The 24,561-nt window shown below is 40.8% G+C and overlaps 1 protein-coding gene and 1 pseudogene across 1 annotated transcript in view; one reads left to right on the top strand and one right to left on the bottom strand.

Moving 5' to 3' along the window:
- Window positions 1–21,047, bottom strand: part of LOC139553513 (reticulon-1-A-like) — a 45,765-nt gene extending 24,718 nt beyond the window's left edge. Inside the window, exon 1 of the mRNA XM_071365926.1 lies at window positions 20,591–21,047. Within this exon, the coding sequence (XP_071222027.1) occupies window positions 20,591–20,810 (220 nt within the window). The 5' untranslated portion in view covers window positions 20,811–21,047. The remainder of the gene's footprint in view (window positions 1–20,590) is intronic.
- Window positions 21,048–22,308: 1,261 nt separating this feature from the next.
- LOC139553051 (leucine-rich repeat-containing protein 9-like) overlaps window positions 22,309–24,561 on the top strand; it is a 28,959-nt pseudogene continuing 26,706 nt past the window's right edge.

The following is a 24,561-nucleotide window of genomic DNA, read 5'->3' as shown; positions in this document are numbered from 1 at the left end:
GAACTCTGGAGCTCTGTCAGAGTGACCATTGGGTTCTTGGTCACCTCCCTGACCAAGGGCCCTTCTCCCCCAATTGCTGTTTGGCTCGGCGGCCAGCTCTAGGAAGAGTCTTGGTGGTTCCAAACTTCCTCCATTTAAGAATGATGGAGGCCACTGTGTTCTTGGGGACCTTCAATGCTGCAGGCATTTTTTGGTACCCTTCCCCAGATCTGTGCCTCAACACAATCCTGTCTCTGAGAATTCCTTCGCCCTTATGGCTAACTCAATTTCGAGTCATAGCAAAGGGGCTGAACACTTATGTAAATAAGGTATTTCTGTGTTTTATTTGTAATAAATTTGCAAAATTTTAATTTAATTTTATTCTGAATGCACTACAGTCTGATCAATCTGTGGATGTTAACAGGCATGACCAAATGTAAACTTTTCAACGTCCATGGACATCCGCTGTTGGTCGGTTCTCAGTGGGCGAGGATGCTGGACACAGTAAATGGAAAGAGAGGGGGCTCATGGGAGAGGTGTCAGTAAGAACTGGGAGAGGTGACATTAACTGGTGAGTGAGTGAGTGATCGAGAGAGAGAGAGATTGTCCAGACAGACTATTTTAACACGCTTGGTTTGACACCTAGACAACAGAAAGACAAAGAAAACAGTTATGAGCAGAACATAACAGTATGCAGGTAGAAGGGAGGAGAGTAGCAGGTGGCCCAACTGGTTTGGTACTATTATAATTTCCCATTATAGCCAATTCATTTGCAGTAATAACGTTACTGATTTTTGGGTAATTCCGTTACCAATCACTTCATAATTGATAAACAAAATTGATATCAGTTAAATCACTATAACTAAATTGGTAGATTTACCATTACTTTACACTTCTGTGAACTTTCAATATACTCCCTCATGAGGGAGAGAAATTAGAAAATATCTTAAAGATATCTGGGTTTTTGGTAAAGGAATTACAAGGCACAAGGCGATATTTCCTAAACTTACAGAAGGTAAACAATTTCTCCAAAACTAAATATAAGTGTTGATATTAGTTGGCAGGGGTCTTAACGTCAACATTATTATGTTTTAATGTATTTCTGATACCTTTTAAAACTTTCTGGTAGATGTTTTCTAAGACCCCTTTTCTATCTGTTTATCAAGAAATCAGATGGAAAATGGTAAAATAAATGTTTTATCTATACCTTCATTTCAGATTTAATTTGACACCCAATTAGATATGCTCCTATTACTTCATATGTTGGTGCTCATGGGTCTTTTTCGATGGAAATTACTGTAATCTTTTGTTTACATCATATGTCGTCTACTGCCAAAAATCCAAAGCTTAACTTGAAAATAAATATTTTGTTTCCGTGAACTTGATAGATCAGACTTACAGTGCAGCAAGCCAACATTCTTGTGCAAAGTGATTGGACACAGGTTACACAGGCAGTGAGGCCCGTGGCTGGAATGTGTGCTGTGTTGCACAGCTGAGTGCAAAGCGTAGTTTACTCCCCCACTAACTGTGCTGGGAGCGCCTCCCCTCCCTCCCCAGAGCTGCTCTACAGTCTTCAACTCTCACTGGGCAGCGGTGCCTCTATAAATAGGCCGAGTCCAGCTGCTGGGGTGGGTGAGGATAAGGATAAGGGATTTAAATAGGAACTTTCAGGCTCTCACAGAGAATGTAGGCTGAGTACCCTACCGTTCAGGACGTCCCTTCCCATCCTTCCCCCCCGTTCTGTTCTCCCTGCAGGTCCTGCTCCCTTTCCTCATGGTATTGTACAACGTCTATAATGTCCTTGTCAGTAAATCATACAAAACACAATGTCCTAAACACTAGACTACACCCACGATCCAGAGAAAACAAACACTCTAAAACGAAATAACATGGTGAGATCCTAAGCAGAGCAACATGGCAGCAGGCTATTCTCTGTTAGGTAGAATGTAGTCAGGGCAGCATATGAAATGTCTGAGCATCATCAGGCTGTTCCTAAAGCAGATGGGAACAGCTGTGGTTTTGGTGTCTGGAGTTCAGTGGGGTTCATGAAGCCATAGATCTACTGAAAGCCAGCCTACTACTGTATAATCCTCTTATGGCTCTCCTTTCGCCCCATTCTGCCATCCCCCTGACAATACCAGCAGCATAATCTACCATTGACTGAGTCACATTAACTACACAGAAGAGGGCAGGACTCTGGACTCATAAATACAACATACTGTGAAGAGAGGTGACCTCTGGAACTGGTTGCAGTTGATTCCTGGCAGTGGGTCACACGCACCCCCCATATTCTCTCTCCACACCGCTGTCTGCTTTAGAGAATGACAGTGACGTAGCGCTGAGCGGTTGCTTGCTAACCACTCCTGGAGGCATCGAAGCAGCACAATGATGGGAATAGACTGGATAAGTGTTCAGCAGACAGACATCAAGGCAGCAGCGGCTGTAAGAGGCTGCTCAGACAGACAGGAGAGCTGTCTACTGATCCACATCTACATACAGCAGCGGCCATTGTGGCGCAGCAGCAGTACCCAGACAGTCAGACACTGGAAAAACCCCACAAGGCCAAGCGAGCGCTTCAGCTCATTGAGACAGGATCAGACGTGACAGCACAGAAACTCTCGTTTCAGAATTTGCCACAACATAATCATGCTTCTGAGTGGATAACACAGTTAAATCAATCATCTCTGGTGGATGTGTTGTGAAGGGGCAGTCACATTGTTAATCCTACACACAAGCAACACAGCCATTAACCTAATGCACCCTGACAATTGTTGCTACGCTAAGCCCAGGCATCTCTAATTATATGGCTGGAGACAAAAACGTGATAACAGATGACATCAAAAGTATTGGCTATTATGTATAGGCCTGGAAGCAGAGGTTCAATGAACTGCATGTAGGCGGCTGCGGCCTGATGCATTCACTCCACAAGACTATGCCATTGAACTCATGATAATGACAGTGATCTTCAATATCAACCATCTTTTTCTCTATTGTGTTTGGCTGCTCGCTAATTTGATATTTATAAAATTAAAGGCAAACCTGAACAACAATCAAGTTGATTTTAAATCCAAGAGGGTCATGTAGTCTTGGTTTGTTTCCCTAATGGCTTGCAGTTGCATACAAAACTGTCAGTTCTCCTCTAGCTTTTGAGAGCCCCACTCCCGCAACCTCTCCACTCCCGCAACCTCTCCACTCCCGCAACCTCTCCACTCCCGCAACCTCTCCACTCCCGCAACCTCTCCACTCCCGCAACCTCTCCACTCCCGCAACCTCTCCACTCCCGCAACCTCTCCACTCCCGCAACCTCTCCACTCCCGTAACCTCTCCACTCCCGCAACCTCTCCACTCCCGCAACCTCTCCACTCCCGCAACCTCTCCACTCCCGCAACCTCTCCACTCCCGCAACCTCTCCACTCCCTCAACCATGCAGCCTTCTGGCCCTGAGGGGGACATAGGAGATGCCGTGCTGTATCAGCAGAGCTCTGGAGCATGAAGGCCTTTAATAAACCTCCACTACTTCCATCTAGCCTCTTCCGATGAGAAGAGAGACAGCCTATAGGGAGGTCTGTGACCTGGCAGTGTGTTGCCAGGACAACAACTTCTCCCTCAACGTCAGCAAGACAAAGGAGCTGATCGTGGACTACAGGAAGCTGAGGGCCGAGCACACCCACATCGATGGGGCTGTAGTGGAGCGGGTTGAGAGATTCAAGTTTCTCGGTGTCCACATCACTAAGAAATTAACATGGTCCACACACACCCCACCACAGTCGTGAAGAAGGCACAATAACAATTATTCTCCCTCAGGAGGCTGAAAAGATTCAGCATGGGCCCTTAGATCCTCAAAAAGTTCTACAGCTGCACCACTGAGAGCATCTTGACTGGATGCATCACCACTCGGTATGGCAACTGCTTGGAATCAGACCGCAAGGCGCTACAGAGGGTAGGGCGTATGGCCCAGTACATCACTGGGGCCAAGCTCCCTCCCATCCAGAACCTCTATACCTGGCGGTATCAGGGGAAGGCCCTAAAGATTGTCAGAGACTCCAGCCACCCAACTCATGGACTGTTCTCTCTGCTACCGCACAGCAAGCACTACCGATGGACCAAGTTGGGAACCAACTAAGACTGCTAAATAGTTAATCAAATAGCTGCCTGGACTATCTGCATTAGGGCTGTCCCAGAATAAATAAAAAATATTGGTTGACCGAAAGTCGTCTGTTCTTTCGACCAGTTGATTGCTAGAAAATTTTAAACGTGTATTTTTCCATATATAGACATGGTTTTTATTTTCTATTTAACACATCCATTTTGTCCTCTCCGGAGTACAAATATATTTTTTGTTTTTTAAAATATTTTCTGCTACATGCACAGTACCAGTCAAAAGTTTGAACACACCTACTCATTCAAGGGTTTTTCTTTATTTTTACTATTTTCTACATTGTAGAATAATAGTGAAGACATCAAAAATATGAAACAACATATATGGAATCATGTAGTAACCAAAAAAGTGTTAAACAAATCAAAATATATTTTATATTTGATTCTTCAAAGTAGCCACCCTTTGCCTTGATGACAGCTTTGCAAACTCTTGGCATTCTCTCAACCAGCTTCACTTTTGACTGGTACTGTACATACACATGTTGCATTCATGGTACTTTTATATAAAGCAATGACACAACAATAATACATTACCAAATATAAGCTCTTTAATCCCACCCCTCAGCCACTCTCAGCCCATCCCAACTATCACCATATACCACCCTTGTTTGGTTTCCATGTGCCATATATTTTAATTGTGCTGTGATGTTTTACATAAATGTTGAACCTTTCTAATCGTATACTATCCACAGATTGTGAGCTAAAGTTGAAAACCTTTCCTACGAGTATTATTATATTATTTATTGAATGACTATGGTTTTCCAAATCGCCCAACACTGCTATTTGTTTATTTAACTTTAAGTGAATGTTGTGATTTTTATACATTCCTGAACCTGTGACCAGAAACAAGCTACCAGAATAAGGGACCTAGTGATTCTGTCTCTTCGCAGCTGAGATTGTCGAGATTGTCGTATGCCCCATATATATATAGCATTTTGTTGGTGGCAAGAATTTTGTATAATCATTTAAATTGAAAAACTCGAAGCGCTGCATCAAGTGTTGTTTTTTGTACCAGTTCATAAACCATGTGCCCTGCCATGTGTTTTAATAAAATCAACTATATCCATTGAGCTTGTCTGATGCTTTAAGCTTACGGTTTGATGCATGAAGATGGGCCAGAGATCTAGATAACCAGAAGGAGAAAAATAAATGTAACCTGACCCAACTATTCTCATCCCGCTCCTGCTGGCTTTTGCAGATTCTGCCATCACTCTCCTGAAGTTGCTGGTAATAACTACACGAGGAGTCGGCAACCTTTCTCATGTGGAATGCCAATTTATCTTACCTTTTCTATCGATCTGCGTGCCTGTTATGGTTTTCATATGCACATTTTCATGAAACAGTTTCATTTAATTTATAATAACGTCTTTATATTTCAAAATCATTGTCATGTGGTTAATCAACATTCTATTCAAATCTAAATGAAAAACCTAAAAAGTAACTTCTATTGCTATTGCCAACTATGTAAAAATAGCCTACATAAAGCCAACAAATGAAAACATTGCAGCCTGCAGGTAGAAAATATCCTGATAAAAATAAATATCCTATAAAAATCACATACCCTCTTCTCTTAAGTTTCAATTTGAAGAGCTAACAACACAGCAGCCTCTATGATCTTGTAAGGCCCCTCTCACCCTCTGTTTGGCTGGTTTGCTGTAGCATGCAGCAGAAATGGGAGAGGACTCTTGAAAGGAAACATCACACAGGTCGAACATAGATTAACACTATATACACTACATTGTAGGCAAATCATTCTCACAAAACTGTTTAAAAAAAATTATCACGAGTCATTTTTCACAAAGTTTCTTCTTGAATTCCTCATATTAGGATCTGTACTTATCTATTTAAAAAATTTTTTTAGTTTTTTTATCAGATATGCATTTGACCAACATTTTCACAATGTTCATTACAGTAATAGTTTTTGAAGTCCAAAAAAGTAATAATCAAATCAATATTTGTAATATTTTTGGCATGCTCCCCTAATGAAAAAGCCTGAGTTAAAACATAACACTGAAAATATAAATATTTCAAATGAAAATATACAACTGTTATAAAATTAAATCAGACTTTCCCCCAATTTGAGCTCTTTAGCCATTTCGCTAATGAGATGGCCAAGTGGGGTAAAGGGGGTGTTTGAGAATAAGAACCTCATTCTGAAGGCATATAATGTCATAATATATGCCATTTAGCAGATGCTTTTATCCAAAGCAACTTAGTCATGCGTGCATAAATTTTACATATGGATAGTCCCGGGAATCGAACCCACTACCTTGGCTCTACCAACCTGAGCTATAAATTAACTTAACTTGTGCACATCTAAGGACTACTCCTCAAAATCAGTGGTCACCAACCTTATCTGAGTCAAGATCACTTTCGCAGTCAAAAAGCAAGCCGAGATCTACCGCTCATAAATGTTTAAACATTACTTTATTTTTTATATTTTTTACATTAACCTAGTATAAACAAATCTGTAGGAATGAGGTTTGGGCCATATGCCTAATAAATTATCATAGCATATTGGCTATATGCCTGGCCTGCCAATATTGTTATTCTCAGACCATATTATATTTAAAAACTCGAGCTTTGATAACAAAATAGATCAGTTGGTGTAGAACAAATTGAAATAATTAGCTTTTTTACATTTTACTGGACTGATGGTACCTGCATCTGATGGTCATGGTGCTTTCAAGACAACTGGGAACTCGGGGGGATAGCTAGGTCAAATCATGACGTCAATCAGGTCGGGAAGTCGGAGCTCTTGGAATTCCAAGTTGGATGACCATTCAAAACTATTTTCCCCAGTCAGATCTCGTTTTTTCCCCCGAATTCTCAGTTGTCTTGAATGCACTGAAGTCGGACGTCAGACATTTCCAAGTTCCCAGTTGTTTTGAACACAGCATTAGTCTCAGCGGAGGAAGGGAAATGCAGATGCATCATGGTTTTGCTACAGACATTAAAACTGGTTTCATTAGAATCACCCAGGCATACATTCACTTTTCAGTTGCTTTTATTTAAAGAGACATGTCAATCTAGTAATTATAGCATTGTACAGTAAAGATGAACTACAGTGTCTGGAAAACACAAGTTGTTTTGAGCGTCAATACAATAAAATGTATTTGTCAGGTCCTTCGTAAACAACAGGTGTAGACTAACAGTGAAATGCTTACGGGTCGCCCTTCAACAATGCAGGGAGAATTTTATTATAACAAGAGGAATAAATACACAATGAGTAAAGATTACTTGGCTATATACAGTGGTAAGAAAAAGTATGTGAACCCTTTAGAAATACCTGGATTTCTTCATAAATTTGATCATCTAGGTCACAACAACAGACAACACAGTCTGCTTTAACTAATAACACAATTATACGTTTTCATGTCTTTATTGAACACACCGTGTAAACATTCACAGTGCAGGGTCGGAAAAGTATGTGAACCCTTGGATTTAATAACTGGTTGACCCTCCTTTGGCAGCAATAACCTCAACCAAACGTTTTTCTGTAGTTGCAGATCAGACCTGCACAACGGTCAGGAGGAATTTTGGACCATTCCTCTTCACAAAACTGCCTCAGTTCAGCAATATTCTTGGGATGTCTGTTGTGAACTGCTCTCTTGAGGTCATACCACAGCATCTCAATTGGATTGTGGTCAGGACTCTGACTGGGCCACCCCTGAAGGCGTATTTTCTGCTGTTGAAGCCATTCGGTTGTTGATTTAATTCTGTGTTTTGGGTCGTTGTCCTTTTGCATCACCCAACTTCTGTTGAGCTTCAATTGGCGGACAGATAGCCTAACATTCTCCTGCAAAATGTCTTGTTAAACTTGGGAATTCATTTTTCCGTCGATGATAGCAAGCTGTCCCAGGCCCTGTGGCAGCAATGCAGCCCCAAACCATAAGGCTTTGATATTGGTGTGCTGTGCCTATTTTTCTCCACACAAAGTGTTGTGTGTTTCTTCCAAACAACTCAACTGTAGTTTCATCGGTCCACAGAATATTTTGTCAGTAGCGCTGTGGAACATCCAGGTGCACCTTTGCAAACTTCAGACGTGCAGCAATGTTTTTTTTGGACAGCAGTGGCTTCTTCCGTGGTGTCCTCCCATGAACATCATTCTTGTTTTACGTATCGTGGACTGGTCAACAGAGATGTTAGCATGTTCCAGAGATTTCTGTAAGTCTTTAGCTGACACTCGAGGATTCTTCTTAACCTCATTGAGCATTCTGCGCTGTGCTCTTGCAGTCATCTTTGCAGGACGGCCACTCCTAGGGAGAGTAGCAACAGTGCTGAACCTTCTACATTTATAGACAATTTGTCTTACTGTGGACTGATGCGCTTCAAGGCTTTTAGAGATACTTTTGTAACCCTTTCCAGCTTTATTCAAGTCAACACATTCTTAATCTTAGGTCTTCTGAGATCTCTTTTGTTCGAGACATGGTTCACATCAGGCAATGCTTCTTGTGAATAGAAAACTCAAATTTTGTGAGTTTTTTATAGGGCAAGGCAGCTCTAACCAACATCTCCAATCTCGTCTCATTGATTGGACTCCAGGTTAACTGACTTCTGACTCCAATTAGTTTTTTGAGAAGTCATTAGCCTAGGGGTTTGCATACTTTTTCCAACCTACACTGTGAATGTTTAAATGATCTCTTTAATATAGACAAGAAATACAATAATTTGTGTGTTATTATTTTAAGCACACAATGTTTGTCTATTGTTGTGACTTAGATGAAGATCAGATCAAATCAAATTTGATGACCAATTTATGCAGAAATCCAGGTAATTCCAAAGGGTTCACATACTTTTTCTTGCCACTGTACACAGGGTACCAGTACTGAGTCGATGTGCAGAGGTACGAGCTAATGGAGGTAGATGCATTATGCACATATAGGTAGGGTTAAAGTGACTAGGCAACAGGATAGATAATCAACAGTAGCAGCAGCGTATGTGATGCGTCAAAAGAGTTAGTGCAAAAAGGGTCAATGCAGATTAGGGCTGACCCCAATTAGTTGATTGTTTGGTTGTTAGGCTGTTGGTCTACCGGGACTGTTTTAGTCGAGCTGTAACAAATATCTCTGTACCGCGTCGCCAGGCGTCTCCCAAATTTTGTAACAATGCGGAGGCTATGTATAGCTCCGAATTGACATGATTAGTTGACAGTAGGTGGGGTGGTACATCCTGTATAAACACAAACTCACTTCCTTGACAACAGTGCTGCACTGCTCCATAAAGCACAAGAAGTATGAATGCCCTGACTTCTGCTGAGGCCATATCACCATAAATGCTGCATGGCCAATGCAGACATCGGATTGACCATGCACCTAGATGCGCAATGCACTTCTTTCTCCAGAGTGCGCTCTTTCCTGACAATTAGTGCATATTCATTGTTTCATAACTTCATTGTGTGAATTGTTTGCGTTTGATTGTTAGTGTATATCAATTCCCCATTACATATATCACCAGTAGTACATTTAACGTTAATTCCTATCATTTCTAATCTACAATGTTTGTTACTTTGGTTACGGTCATTTCTTTTAATGCATTCAATATTATTATTCCAGTCTTCCTGTTCTCCTTGTCTGAGTGGACACATTGTTTGCAGAGTGCACAACCTATGCTACACTTGTGAGAAACAAGTTTTGGTTTCTTAAATTCCATTCATGAGTTCTGTCAATTTAGATAACCACTCAGCGTGAAAGGGAAAAATGTCATGCTCTGATCCAGTGAAATGTCATAAAGGCTTCTTATCAGTGCTGGACTTGGACTGAAATAGGTTCAGGTGTTGTGCTGAATCTCCCCCCTGCATCAAACTACCAAGAGATGTGGACAGAGTTGAGTCTTTAGAGAAGCCTACCTAGCACTATTTAGCAATTCAGCAAGTAAAATTCTAGCCTCTCTGCATAGCTTTTTTTTTTATAAAGCCATTCAAGCAGACTGGCAGGTGGAAGGTTTGAGAAGCATTAGGCTAGATTCAAAGATGGTGCAGAGTTGTCTGTCGGGGGATTGAAAAAGATTTGGAGAATAATCTATTTAGGCCCACAGTTCACGACAGCTGACATACTGTGTTGTCCCCCGGGGTGGAGCTTTCCTGACCCTGTCCTTCATTGCTTTATCTGTGTCCTTCCCACAGCATTAGCTAATTGGCTCTGGAAGCTGAAGAAGACGAATGAGATTTGAAGGCAGGCTGGCAAGAAACAGGACAAGCAGAGGGGCCCAAGTAATTCTGTGAGGCAGCACAGACAGAGACACTAGCAGCACAGTCTCCATCTTCATCATCCTTCCTCCCTGCAACAGCCCAGGACTGCTGGGGCTCTGCAAATAACAGCAGAGCAGAGATCTCCCAGGTTGATGAACATGTACCCTACTGTTAATGTAGACCTAAGTAAGGCTGTGGTGGTCATGACATTTTGTCATGCAAATTTTCTGGCAAATTTTCTCTCATAAGCCTATGCATAAGCTCTAATATGGGTGTGGTTAGAGTGACAATAGAGCCCTGAGTACCAGGCCATTAGGACCATGGTTTTAGTAAATTGGGTTTTTACTGAGGTCATGACTCATGACTGCCGGTAATATGGTCACCTTATGAGCCCTTGGCCTAAGTGCCTTCTCTCTCCTGGTTATGGAAAGGTCTCAGGCAGTAGACACCCTCTCTCATGCTTTATGCTGAGATGCAGAAGAAGCACAAGTAACCCATTAGTCACTGTGTCAAAATTAGGCTAGTGCGTAAAGATTGTTGTGCTTGATATGTCTGGATGGGAGATGTATAGAAGGAATGTACTAGTAGCCTAATATTTTATCTGCAGAGAGTAAAATGTGTATTTCACAGACAAATCAGGAGCATTACATAGGAAGGTGGGAACACTACAGAAGCTCTACAACAGGGACTATTGATGTGAAATATGCATACCGTGAAACAGTCCTATTGCCTTAAATCCATTGGCTCTCGGAATATCAAACACTGACTTCAAAACATAAAATATTCACAAAAATAGAGAAGAAATGCCCAAATTCTCTAACTTTCAGCATGGGGAACCCATTAGATGCACCATCTGCTGTGAATATAATGAACAAGTGAAGCGATGTCCTCATGTGCATTTCACAGCGTGGTCAGATCTGGTCAGAATTCTGGATGTCCTGCTCATCATTAACACATTGTTTTGTCATCTTTCTAAGACATCTTTATGTGCAGAGGATGGGGATGATTGGGCATCACTTAGCCCTAGGAAGAACAGGCATGCTGTATGGCTAAAGATTTTTCTCCACATGTCCTGCTGCTGTAATTGAATATGTGCAGCTGAGACCAGCACTATCTATGGCCTGAACGGGAGAGGACTAATGTACAGTAAGTAGCCTTACTGAGGTTCTGTGAGTTACAGGAAATGATGTCCAATAAGTATGCAGTTTAATTTCCTGGAGCATGATATCCACAGGCGAGAGTGAGATTGTGTGAGTACATTGTTGCATGGAGAGGGTCAGGCCCAAGGTCCTAGACAGGACAGAACCGGCTAGGGCTTTTCTGCTCCAAAAACTATCCTAAATCTGGCTGGTCAGTGTCTGGTTAGTTGAAAGCAGTCTAGATCTGTAAAGATCCACATTGTGCCCACCAAGACCACAAGTGTCACAACAGATTACTTTTATACTGTAGACAGGGCCCAGCAAGCATGGCTAAAAGGCAGTTATGTTTGCCCTTTGATGATTTTCTGAAATGGCTGCTGTGTGTTTGCATGTGTCCGTGTGTGTGTGTGTTTGGGAACAGGTCAATCCTGTCTCGAGCTGTGAAGCCACAGTCAGTAAACTATTAACACACACCTTTTATCTTGCCGTAAGGGAAAATAATCTGGCAGGCTGAACTGTAGCCATGTTTAGAAGACACCTTCAGTTTCTGAACAACAAAAACACCAATGTTTTTGTAAACACTGATATGCAATACCACACTTACTAAAAGACTGCATTAAAATCAGATTACAGGCTTAAAATAGCCGATGCCTCTGTTAATGTAGCAAAAAACATTAATCTTAAGACTGACAGGGCTGAAAGAGCTAAAGAAAAGGCCTGGGTTAAGAAGAGAGCAAGCTAGTCATGGATTTTAAACACCATCTTATGAATATTTCAGAGGGACCGTGAATGAAAATGCAAGTGCAGGACTCCAGTTCCCTCCTCTACAAGCGGATGGTGAGCCCTGTTTTTCCAGGATTAAAAATAGCAGTATGAGCTGAGCTCTGCTGAAGAGGGTGACGGACTTAGAGATGAAGCATGAATGATGCTCCCACAAAAACACTGCTTTGAGGTTCTACAGCAATCTGCTTAATCAGTGCTAGCAAACCTTACTAAATTCATTGGCTTACATGTGAGATTCCATGGCTACAAATAGCCTCAACATGAAATAAACTCACAATTAAGTTTATGTTTAGGGACTAGGCCTATGTTATGCAAATGTTAGATTGATCCACAACCCGGATGAGAAAGAGGAAATCTCTTTTCTCATAGAAATCAGCTCTGGCAATCTATCCTGCCCAGTATCACTCCGACCTTGCGGGGGTCCAGAGAAACTGCGTTACGCCAGTGACCTAGATGGGAAACTATTGAGAAAGGTAGCAGACTGTATTGCCACCCCTATTTGCTATGTCTTTAATCAAAGCCGAAAGGAGTGTGTGTCGACAGGCATGGAAGGAAGCTAGAGTAATTCCTCTACATAAAAAGTCAAGCACCCTTTGCTAGCTCTAACAGCTGCCCAATCAGTTTGCTGCCTCTTAGTAAAATGACGGAGAAAATTGTGGTTGAACAAATACAATACTATTTTTCGAAGGACAAGTTCACAATTGACTTTCAGCATGTGAATAGGGAAGGGCACTCAACTTGTACTGCACTGACTCAGATGACTGATGATTAACTAAAACAAATGGATAATAAGATGATAGTTGAAGCTGTATTGTTAGATTTCAGTGCAGCCTTTGATGTTATTGGTTATAATTTGTTATTGAAAACTCACTTGCTATGGCTTTACACCATCTAACATAACATGGTTGGAGAGTTACTTATCCAATAGAATTTAGAGTATTCTTCAATGGAAGCTTCTCTAACAGATATGTACAGTGCGGTATCCCTCAGGGCAGTTGCCTAGGGCAGTTAATCTTCTCTATTTTTACAAATGATTTGCCACTTGTCTTACAATAAGCTAAAATGACTATGCACACTCTACACATCAGCACCTAAAGCCAGTGAGCGCACTGAGACTGTTAGCCAGGAGTTAGTCAAATCAAATTTTATTGGTCACATACACGTGATTAGCAGATGTTATTGCGTGTGTAGCGAAATTCCTGTGCTTCTAGCTCAGACAGTGCAGTAATATCTAACAAATTACACAACATATACCCAATACACACAAATCTATGTAGGAATGAATTAAGACTATATACATATGGACGAGCGATGTCAGACCGGAATGGACTAAGGTATAGAATATAGTATATACATATGAGACGAGTAATGCAAGATATGTAAACATTATTAAGTGAATGAGATACCGTAGAATAGTATAGAAAACAGTATATACATATGAGATGAGTAATGCCAGATATGTAAACATAATTAGCAAACTGGTCTTAATTACATCTAAAACCAAAAGCATTGTATTTGGTACAAAGCATTATCTTAGACCTAAACATCAACTGAAGTTGTGCATAAAGTGTGAACATTGAACAAGTTGAAGAAGCTGAACCCCTAGGAGTAACATTGGATGGTCAGTTATCATAGTCAAGTTGTTGTGAAGATGGGGAGAGGTGCACTACAGTTGAAGTCCCTAGTTTACATACACTTTGGTTGGAGTCATTAAAACTCGTTTTTCAACCACACCACAAATTTCTTGTTAACAAACAATTGTTTTGGCAAGACATATAGGACATCTACTTTGTGCATGATAAGTCATTTTTCCAACAATAGTTCATAGATTATTTCACTTATAATTCACTGAATCACAATTCCAGTGGGTCAGAAGTTTACATACACTAAGAAAATGATGTCATGGCTTTAGAAGCTTCTGTTAAGCTAATTGACATCATTTGAGTCAATTGGAGGTGTACCTGTGGATGTATTTCAAGGCCTACCTTCAAACTCAGTGCCTCTTTGCTTGACATCATGGGAAATTCTAAAGAAATCAGCCAAGACCTCAGAAAAAAATTGTAGAACTCCACAAGTCTGGTTCATCCTCGGGGGAAATTTACAAATGCATGAATGTACTACGTTCATCTGTACAAACAATAGTATGCAAGTATAAACCCCATGGGACCACGCAGCCGTCAAACAATTTAAAGGCAATGCTACCAAATACTAATTGAGTGTATGTAAACTTCTGAGCCACAGGGAATGTAATGAAAGAAATAAAAGCTGAAATAAATCATACTCTGCTATTATTCTGGCATTTCACATTCTTAAAATAAAGTGGTGATAACTGACCTAAAACAGGGAATTTTTACTAGGATTAAATGTCAGGAATTGTGAAACTGAGTTTAAATGTATTTGGCTAAGGTGTATGTAAACTTCCGACTTCAACTGTATATATACAAAAGTATGTGAACAGCCCTTCAAATTAGTGGCATCGGCTATTTCAGTCACACCCGTTGCTGACAGGTATATAAAATTACTTTTGCTTCCCTCTAGGCCTAGGGGCACACACTTTCTAGTAGGCTTAAATTGAAAATATGGCAAATAGGAGTGGCAATATTGTCCACTATTATCCTCAGTAATTTTCCATCCAAGTTGTGAGACCCCATTGGCTTGCCATTTTTGATAGACACTATTTTTTTCACCTCTTCCACACTCACTTTACGGAATTCAAAATTACAATGCTTGTGTTTAATAATTTGGTCACATATACTTGGTTGTGTCAGTGTTTTTTGCTGGTATGTCATGCCTAAATTTGCTAATCTTGCCAATTAAAATTATTAAAGTAACAATATCAGTTGGTTTTGTGATGAACGAGCCATCTGATTAAATGAAAGATAGAGCAGAGATTGCTTTTTTCTCAATTTCATTTAAGGTGCTCCAAAGCTTTTTACTATCATTCTTTGTCATTTATCTTTGTTTCATTTTGTAGTTTCTTCTTCTTTCTATTCAGTTTAGTCACATGATTTCTCAATTTGCAATATGTTTGCCAATCGGTTGTGCAGACAGACTTATTTGCCATTCCTTTTGCCTCATCCCTCTCAACCATACAATTTTTAAATTCCTCATCACTCCACTGGGATTTAATAGTTTTTACACTCATTTTCTTAAATGGGTGCATGCTTATTAGTAACTGGAATAAGCCATTTCATGAATGTGTCAAGTGCAGCATCTGTTTGTTCCTCATTACACATCATGGACCAATGAATATTCTTTACATCAACAACATAGGAATCACTACAAAACTTATTGTATGACCTCTTATACACTATATTAGGCCCAGCCTTTGGAACTTTGGTTTCTCTAGATATGGCTACTATATTGTGATCACTACATTTGATGGGTCTGGATACTGCTTTCAAGCAAATTTCTACAGCATTAGTAAAGATGTGATCAATACATGTTGATGATTTCATTACTGTGCTGTTTGTAACTACCCTGGTTACAGTTTGAATCTTTCTTGAGTGGGCAGCTTGATGAAAGCCAGTCAATATTTAAATCACCCCGCTAACTAGCTAATTTAGCACCCCGCTAACTAGCTAGCCATTTCACATCGGTTACACCAGCCTAATCTCGGGAGTTGATAGGCTTGAAGTCATAAACAGCGCAATGCTTGAAGCACAACAAAGAGCTGCTGGCAAAACGCACGAAAGTGCTGTTTGAATGAATGCTTACGAGCCTGCTGCTGCCTACCACCGCTCAGTCAGACTGCTCTATCTAATCAATAAATACGAGCCTTAGGTCATTAATATGGTCGAATCCAGAAACTATCATCTCGAAAACAAGACGTTTATTCTTTCAGTGAAATACGGAACCGTTCCGTATTTTATTTAACGGGTGGCATCCACAAGTCTAAATATTCCTGTTACATTGCACAACCTTCAATGTTATGTCATAATTACGTAAAATTCTGGCAAATTAGGCGGCCCAAACTGTTGCATATACACTGACTCTGCGTGCAATGAACGCAAGAGAAGTGACAATTTCACCTGGTTAATATTGCCTGCTAACCTGGATTTATTTTAGCTAAATATGCAGGTTTAAAAATATATACTTCTGTGTATTGATTTTATGGCATTGATGTTTATGGTTAGGTACACATTGGAGCAACGATACGCACCGTATCGATTATATGCAACGCAGGACACGCTAGATAAACTAGTAACATCATCAACCATGTGTAGTTAACTAGTGATTATGATTGATTGATTGTTTTTTATAAGATAAGTTTAATGCTAGCTAGCAACTTACCTTGGCTTACTGCATTCGCGTAACAGGCAGTCTCCTCGTGGAGTGCAATGAGAGGCAGGTGGTTAGAGCGTTGGACTAGTTAACTGTAAGGTTGCAAGATTAAATCCCCCGAGCTGACAAGGTAAAAATCTGTCGTTCTGCCCCTGAACGAGGCAGTTAACCCACCGTTCCTAGGCCGTCATTGAAAGTAAGAATGTGTTCTTAACTGACTTGCCTAGTTAAATAAAGGTGTAAAAATAAATATATATATATTTTTTAAATCGGTGTCCAAAAATACCGATTTCTGATTGTTATGAAAACTTGAAATCGGTCCTAATTCAAAAAATCGGCCATTCCGATTAAGTCGGTCGACCTCTAGTTTGGGTCATTGATAAGTCATTGTCTCAATGCAGCCTTATAAATGCTGTGAAAGGATCCAAGAACCCAAATGATTTGGGTGGCTCCCATCCTCCTTATAAAACATGTTTGTTATTGTGAAGTGGAAACATCTAGGAGCAACAACGGTCTAAGGCACTGCATCTCAGTGCTAGAGGTGTCACTAGAGTGCCTGGTTCGATTCCAGGCTGTATCACAACCGGCCATGATTGAGAGTCCCATAGGGCGGTGCACAATTGGCCCAGCGTCGCCCGAGTTAGGGTTTGGCCAGGGTAGGCCGTCATTGTAGATAAGAATTTGTTCTTAACTGACTTGCCTAGTTAAATAAATAAAATAAATAAAAACAACCGCTCAGCCGCGAAGTGGTAGGCCACACAAGCTCACAGAACAGGACCGCCAAGTGCTGAAGCAACACTGACTACCGAGTTCCGCTGGAAGCAACGTCAGAACAAGAATTGTTCGTCGGGAGCTTCATGAAATGTGTTTCCATGGGCGAGCAGCCGCACACAAGCCTAACATCACCATGCGCAATGCCAAGCATTGGCTGGAGTGGTGTAAAACTCGCAGCCATTGGACTGGAGCAGTGGAAACGCGTTCTCTGGAGTGATGAATCACAGACGAATGTGGGTTTGTCAGATGCCAGGAGAACGCTACCTGCCCCAATGTATAGTGCCAACTGTAAAGTTTGGCAGAGGAGTAATGGTCTGGGGCTGTTTTTAATAAAGCAGCACGCCTTGCCCTTAACTGCACACATGGTACTAACAACATGCATGATAGTCTTTCATGGTTGAGAGTTGAGAAATTGACTACTTCTCTTCTAGCCTTTTTAAGAAACATGTATGTTGAAAATGTCTAACCACTCGATAATCTATTGGCATAAACGTCAAACAGAAATGCATACATAACCCACCAGACACGCCACTATGGCTATCTTCACGGTACCCAAACTAAAACCAGATGTAATACGTTGCTCAGTTATGTACAGTGGGGAGAACAAGTATTTGATACACTGCCGATTTTGCAGGTTTTCCTACTTACAAAGCATGTAGAGGTCTGTAATTTTTATCATAGGTACACTTCAACTGTGAGACGGAATCTAAAACAAAAATCCAGAAAATCACATTGTATGATTTTTAAGTAATTCATTTGCATTTTATTGCATAACATAAGTATTTGATACATCAGAAAAGCATAACTTAATATTTGGTACAGAAACCTTTGTTTGCAATTACAGAGATCATACGTTTCCTGTAGTTCTTGACCAGGTTTGCACACACTGCAGCAGGGATTTTGGCCCACTCCTCCATACAGACCTTCTCCAGATCCTTCAGGTTTCGGGGCTGTCGCTGTGCAATATGGACTTTCAGCTCCCTCCAAAGATTATGTATTGGGTTCAGGTCTGGAGACTGGCTAGGCCACTCCAGGACCTTGAGATGCTTCTTACGGAGCCACTCCTTAGTTGCCCTGGCTGTGTGTTTCGGGTCGTTGTCATGCTGGAAGACCCAGCCACGACCCATCTTCAATGCTCTTACTGAGGGAAGGAGGTTGTTGGCCAAGATCTCGCGATACATGGCCCCATCCATCCTCCCCTCAATACGGTGCAGTCTTCCTGTCCCATTTGCAGAAAAGCATCCCCAAAGAATGATGTTTCCACCTCCATGCTTCACGGTTGGGATGGTGTTCTTGGGGTTGTACTCATCCTTCTTCCTCCAAACATGGCGAGTGTAGTTTAGACCAAAAGCTCTATTTTTGTCTCATCAGACCACTTGACCTTCTCCCATTCCTCCTCTGGATCATCCAGATGGTCATTGGCAAACTTCAGACGGGCCTGGACATGCGCTGGTTTGAGCAGGGGGACCTTGCGTGCGCTGCAGGATTTTAATCCATGACGGCGTAGTGTGTTACTAATGGTTTTCTTTGAGACTGTGGTCCCAGCTCTCTTCAGGTCATTGACCAGGTCCTGCCGTGTAGTTCTGGGCTGATCCCTCACCTTCCTCATGATCATTGATGCCCCACGAGGTGAGATCTTGCATGGAGCCCCAGACCGAGGGTGATTGACCATCATCTTGAACTTCTTCCATTTTCTAATAATTGCGCCAACAGTTGTTGCCTTCTCACCAAGCTGCTTGCCTATTGTCCTGTAGCCCATCCCAGCCTTGTGCAGGTCTACAATTTTATCCCTGATGTCTTTACACAGCTCCCTGGTCTTGGCCATTGTGGAGAGGTTGGAGTCTGTTTGATTGAGTGTGTGGACAGGTGTCTTTTATACAGGTAACGACTTCAAACAGGTGCAGTTAATACAGGTAATGAGTGGAGAACAGGAGGGCTTCTTAAAGAAAAACTAACAGGTCTGTGAGAGCCGTAATTCTTACTGATTGGTAGGTGATCAAATACTTATGTCATGCAATAAAATGCAAATGAATTACTTAAAAATCATACAATGTGATTTTCTGGATTTTTGTTTTAGATTCCGTCTCTCACAGTTGAAGTGTACCTATGATAAAAATTACAGACCTCTACATGCTTTGTAAGTAGGAAAACCTGCAAAATCGGCAGTGTATCAAATACTTGTTCTCCCCACTGTATATAGTTATGTCATTGTGGAATGCTCTGCCACAAGAGGTTACTCTGGCAAAAAGCAAGTTTAGCTTTAAAAAATATATTTAAAAAACATTGTATCACAGTGCCTCTCCTCTTTCTAAAGATCTAATGTAACTGTAATGTATATAACAATATTCATATGAATAGAGTGTAAATTGAATCTTATGTTCTTGTCTAACTGTTCTGTACATTTTTCAAGTATTTGTAAAAAAAAGTGTGGACCCCAGGAAGAGTAGCTGCTGCAGGTGTAGTAGCTAATGGGGGATCCTAATATACTAAACAAGCTTAGGCGGTGATGAGCTTAGGCTGTGAGTGACACATTGTATCCCAGCCAGGCTGCCTTTGTAAACAAACAATTAGGGCTATTTTTGAAATGTAGGCCTATACCAGGACCTGTTTATCGTCAGGGAAGAGCTAACATTTCAGTTAAGACTGTTATGGAAACACCCGAAAGGTATTACTGTTAGAATATTCAGAAACCTTCAGTTTAACATTTGTGATATAGCTATGCAACTATTTTACCCAGTATGTTGTTCCAAGCTTTAAGAATGTAAAACTTAAACTAAAAGGACTGCACCCTACCAATGTTTGTAGCCTAATAAATAGGCCTATGTCTAGGCCATAGAGTGCCTGTTGTTTTCTTGGTCTGTTCTGTTTCTCTGAGAGACTCATTTCAATTTTATGTAGACCTAGATTTCATAGTCGAAAATAAACAGTTATGAATTTTATACAAATCTCTTCTATTTTGTACCCACTAATAGGACGTCGACTCCATTACCAGACTTGCACTTTCAAGCACATTTCCCAGCCAAACCCATGGTTCGATATCCTAAACTTCTCAGACTTCGTGAGAAGGTACAGAACGCCTGGCACACTCTGCGATGACTAAGGTTCCATCTCAGACTGCCTCATACTACACCCCAAAAGGCTGCCTGGTCGAGCATGTTCCGCTATGAGATGTGTAAACAGCCAAATGCAAATTACACACTACGTATATCTATATAAATGCAAGTATAGGCTATGAATGATAAAATGAATGTTACTGATAAATGTTATTGATAAACCGTCTTACCTGTAGATGCAGTTTCCATAGCAACGGGAGGCCTTTTCCCATCGTCCTCAAATTTGTGGAATTGTTGATCCAGGTCGCTCGTCTCTTCCCTGCTTTTCGGTTTTAAATCTTCACGTAGCTCAAACAGAGGTGGTGTATTTCCAAATAGGCCATTTCTTTCACAATCGTTCCCAAACCATTCCCCTTCCGAACCTAGTTCGTCACCGGGCTTCGAAGACATGCTTTTAGGGAGAGGTTCAGGTTGCGCGAGAGATAATAGGCACTGAGGCACAAGCTTTAACGCGGGCTACACAATGGATATTGGGTTGATCTAAGCAATAAACAGGAAATTATGATTTGAAATCTGACTGGATTTACAAATGTATGCTTAAATTGATATTGTAAAATTCTAATGGCTGCGCGGTCCAGTCCGAGAGCACAAGTGAGTGAGGTTGGTTTGTTTTAGTTCAGCGCTTCCATGCTGACGTCATGTCTGTGTAGCTTAAGGTTGGCACTTATTTGGGGCAGTCAGCGTGACTATTATAAGTGTGTGAATATACCATGGAAGTCTACACAGTATATTTACAAGAGTACAGCATACATAAAATACATTTTAGACCTTGAAGCTTATTTAAGCATATTTCAGGTTTGCTTAGAGACCATTAAATTATTAACGCAAATTGTACAATTTTTGAACATACAACACTGTTGTATTTTTATTTTTGTTAAACGCTTACAAGTTAGTAGCCTATGGATGCAAGTCATTTCACTCTTATGCGAATACCCAGGGGGACTATTTCATTTGTTCTTCATGCAAGTTTGTTCTCAAATTACTAGTGCTGCAGCGCCCTCGTGTGGGGTTTATCAAAAGTACAACGAAAAAGTTAAGATGGCTCCTGAGCAAAGGGGACGCACTTGCCTGGATACGGGTTGATGACAAAACCATGCTTGAGCATGCTACAGTAGCTAACTTACATGTGCATACTGTTTATCATATAAACACACAAATTATAATTTATTTTCATAAATATAATAGCAGCAATAACAGTCTGAAACAAGTATGACGTTAGTTGTCTGAGCAGACAGCGAACTCTTGTTCAGCTTCAATGTAAGTAACTTACATTTGATTAGATAACTGTTACAGTTAGCCAGCTAACATATAGCTAACGTTAGCTTACTAAGTAAGCAAATGTTTTTGTTCTGTGAAGTAAATTAGAAAAATAGCTAGCTAACTAGCTAGTAACATAGCTAATTTGTGAGTCAGACAGAAATCACACATTGTTGCTCTTTATACTTGGCCTCCTGAGTGGAGCAGCGGTCCAAGGCACTGCATCTCTGTACTTTTCAAATCCAGGCTGTATCACATTCGGCCGTGATTGGGAGTCCCATAGGGCGGTGCACAATTGGCCTAGCGTCATCTTGGTTTGGCCGGGGTAGACCGTCATTGTAAATAATAATTTGTTTATAATCTTATTGGTCTATTAACTAATTTACCTCCTGGTGATGTCACCAGGAAGGCCAAAACTCCGTTCCACCAAAACTAGCAGAAATGTTCAAACAGCTCTTACGCTAAAAGGGCATTATTATTATTTTCACAGTATTATTTCAACCTCGCAGTGTGGAAATATATATATATATATAAAACACATGAAATTCACTTTTTTGACAGCACTGGGCCTTTAAAAGAAATCATTAAATAGCTTCAAACTCACCTGTTAATCTTTTGCAGTGATGATGAATACATGGATGTCTCATGGTATGGTGGGATATGCAAAATGTGTCAGCTATGGGCACCTTTATCTCTTGAATGTTTTGACATTCAGGTTCAAAAAGTCACTTTCTGACCACTTGTACCATGGGCAAATATGTATTGGCATTTTAGTTCAAATCAAAAGGGGTGTGGTCAAAAAGTGATTGAAATCAAATGGAATGGCCCTGTAATTACTTTTTCCAGATGTTTGTTTACTGATACAGTCAGTGTAGCTTGTACCTTAACCTAATTGAAACCCTCAGACAACACCCCCAGTCCCCAACACATTCTAAGTTTAGCAATGTTCCTTGCTTGAGCTACTTGACTTGGTCAACAGTTGCTTATATTTCAGCACAGAAAAACATGATGAAGAGTGAAAAGCAAAGACATAATGGTGAGGAAGAGGTTATCAAAGAACAGGTATGGTCCTCCCGAGTGGCGCAGCGGTCTAAGGCACTGCATTGCGGTGCTAGAGGCGTCACTACAGACCCGGGTTCGATCCCAGGCTGCGTTGCAGCCAGCCACACCGGGAGAACAATTAGGTGGTGAACAATTGGCCCAGCGTCGTCCGGGTCAGGGGAGGGTTCGGCCGACCGGGATGTCCTTGTACCATCGCGCTTTAGCGACTCCTGTGGCGGGCCGGACACATGCTGACTTTGGTCACCAGTTGTAGTGTTTCCTACGACGCATTGGTGCTTCTGCGGCTTGGCAAGGTCGCGTTTTGGAGGACACATGGCTCTTGACCTTCGCCTCTCCCGAGTCCGTACAGGAGTTGCAGCAATGGGACAAGAAAAAGGGTTTCAAAGTTAAAAAATAAACAAAAAATCTAACTGGTGAGTAATTTTGTCACAATGTCGTGTATAATTTTCAGAGTTTGGCTATCGAAGACACCCTTTTTTGTAACTCCTTGCAAACAGGGCATCTTATGAGAAGATAACCCAGGATGGTAACAGCATCACATCCCTGGAGATGTTCTTCTCAGGTTATCCGCGTATGGTTGGACTCCCTTTTCCTCAGGCTGTGCCAGCTGACAATGGTAGGCCAGAATATCAGCCACATCCAGGGCCTTGAGTCTTGTCCCCTGTTTCAGGAGCACTGGTTGGTGGAATGGCAGCTGACAACAAGATCCAGGTTTCTCTTCATTCCTTCATGATGACATCTTGGAAATGTGTGTGTAGAGTTTAATCTAAAGAGTATCTATATAGAACAGAATTATATTGTCCATCTTTGATTTCTCGATTCAGAATAGACTCCAAAATGTCTGCAAAATAACTAATCTAGCTATGATTTGCATTATTATCTTTAATACCAACAATTTTGGGGGGTATTTATTTTCATTATTGCAAGCCATTTCTGGATTTAAGAATTGCCATCAGCTACAGAAGCTGTGCCTCTATGATAATCAGATCAGTGATATTGAGAATTTGGAGTCACTTGTTAATCTACAGGTGCTGTGGTTTAAGAATAATTTACTGAGAGGTATGGATGCTTTTCTGTGTCATGCGTTGTTTGTAAAGTACCTAATAATCTGAATAGATTGGTTTTGTTGAAATCACCCATTTTGTTGTGTCTCATCCTTTCTTCATAACTGTTTAAAGGGATTGAACACGCTTCAAAAGATGAGAGCTGAACCTAGCTGACAATAACATTGAAAAGATAGGTCAATTAAAGGGTCATCGCCAATGACTGTAAACTTTACGTCTTTGATATACTTTATAATAATAATAATAATTGTTCAATTATCTGTTAACTGTTTCACAGGATCCTAATATCAGCCATGAAAATCCAAAAATCCTGATCCTAATATCAGCCATTGAAAATCTGAATTTATCTGGGAACAAGATTAGCTCATTGTGAAAATTAAGTTAAGAAGTTAAGAAAACATTCACTTATTTTCAATAATGCAAAGTTGTAATTTTGCACTTTCTCAATCTAATATTTGACTACGGCCTTTGCGTATGGTCAATTACAGGCTTGCTTCTCAGTCAAATATATTGATTGCCTAATCTATGGTAGATTTATATAAATATGTGACCGACCGGCTCAAATCAGTCTTATGTAGATACACTACAGTTGATGAACAATGGGAAGTTTATACATCTTTGAAAGTTGATAAACTTGTAAACTCCCTTTTGAGAAAATGTCCTCTGAATGATTTGGTACTATTACTGGAGACCCCTTCTTTGTCTACATCCATTCAGTGTCGTTCATACCCTCTTAAGCTTTATCCCCACCCATCAAT

This window comes from Salvelinus alpinus, chromosome 25 (genome assembly GCF_045679555.1).
Source record: "Salvelinus alpinus chromosome 25, SLU_Salpinus.1, whole genome shotgun sequence".
NCBI classification, from domain to species: Eukaryota; Metazoa; Chordata; class Actinopteri; order Salmoniformes; family Salmonidae; genus Salvelinus; species Salvelinus alpinus.
Note: the sequence above shows the minus strand (reverse complement) of the source record. Positions and strands in the feature narration are given on the sequence as shown.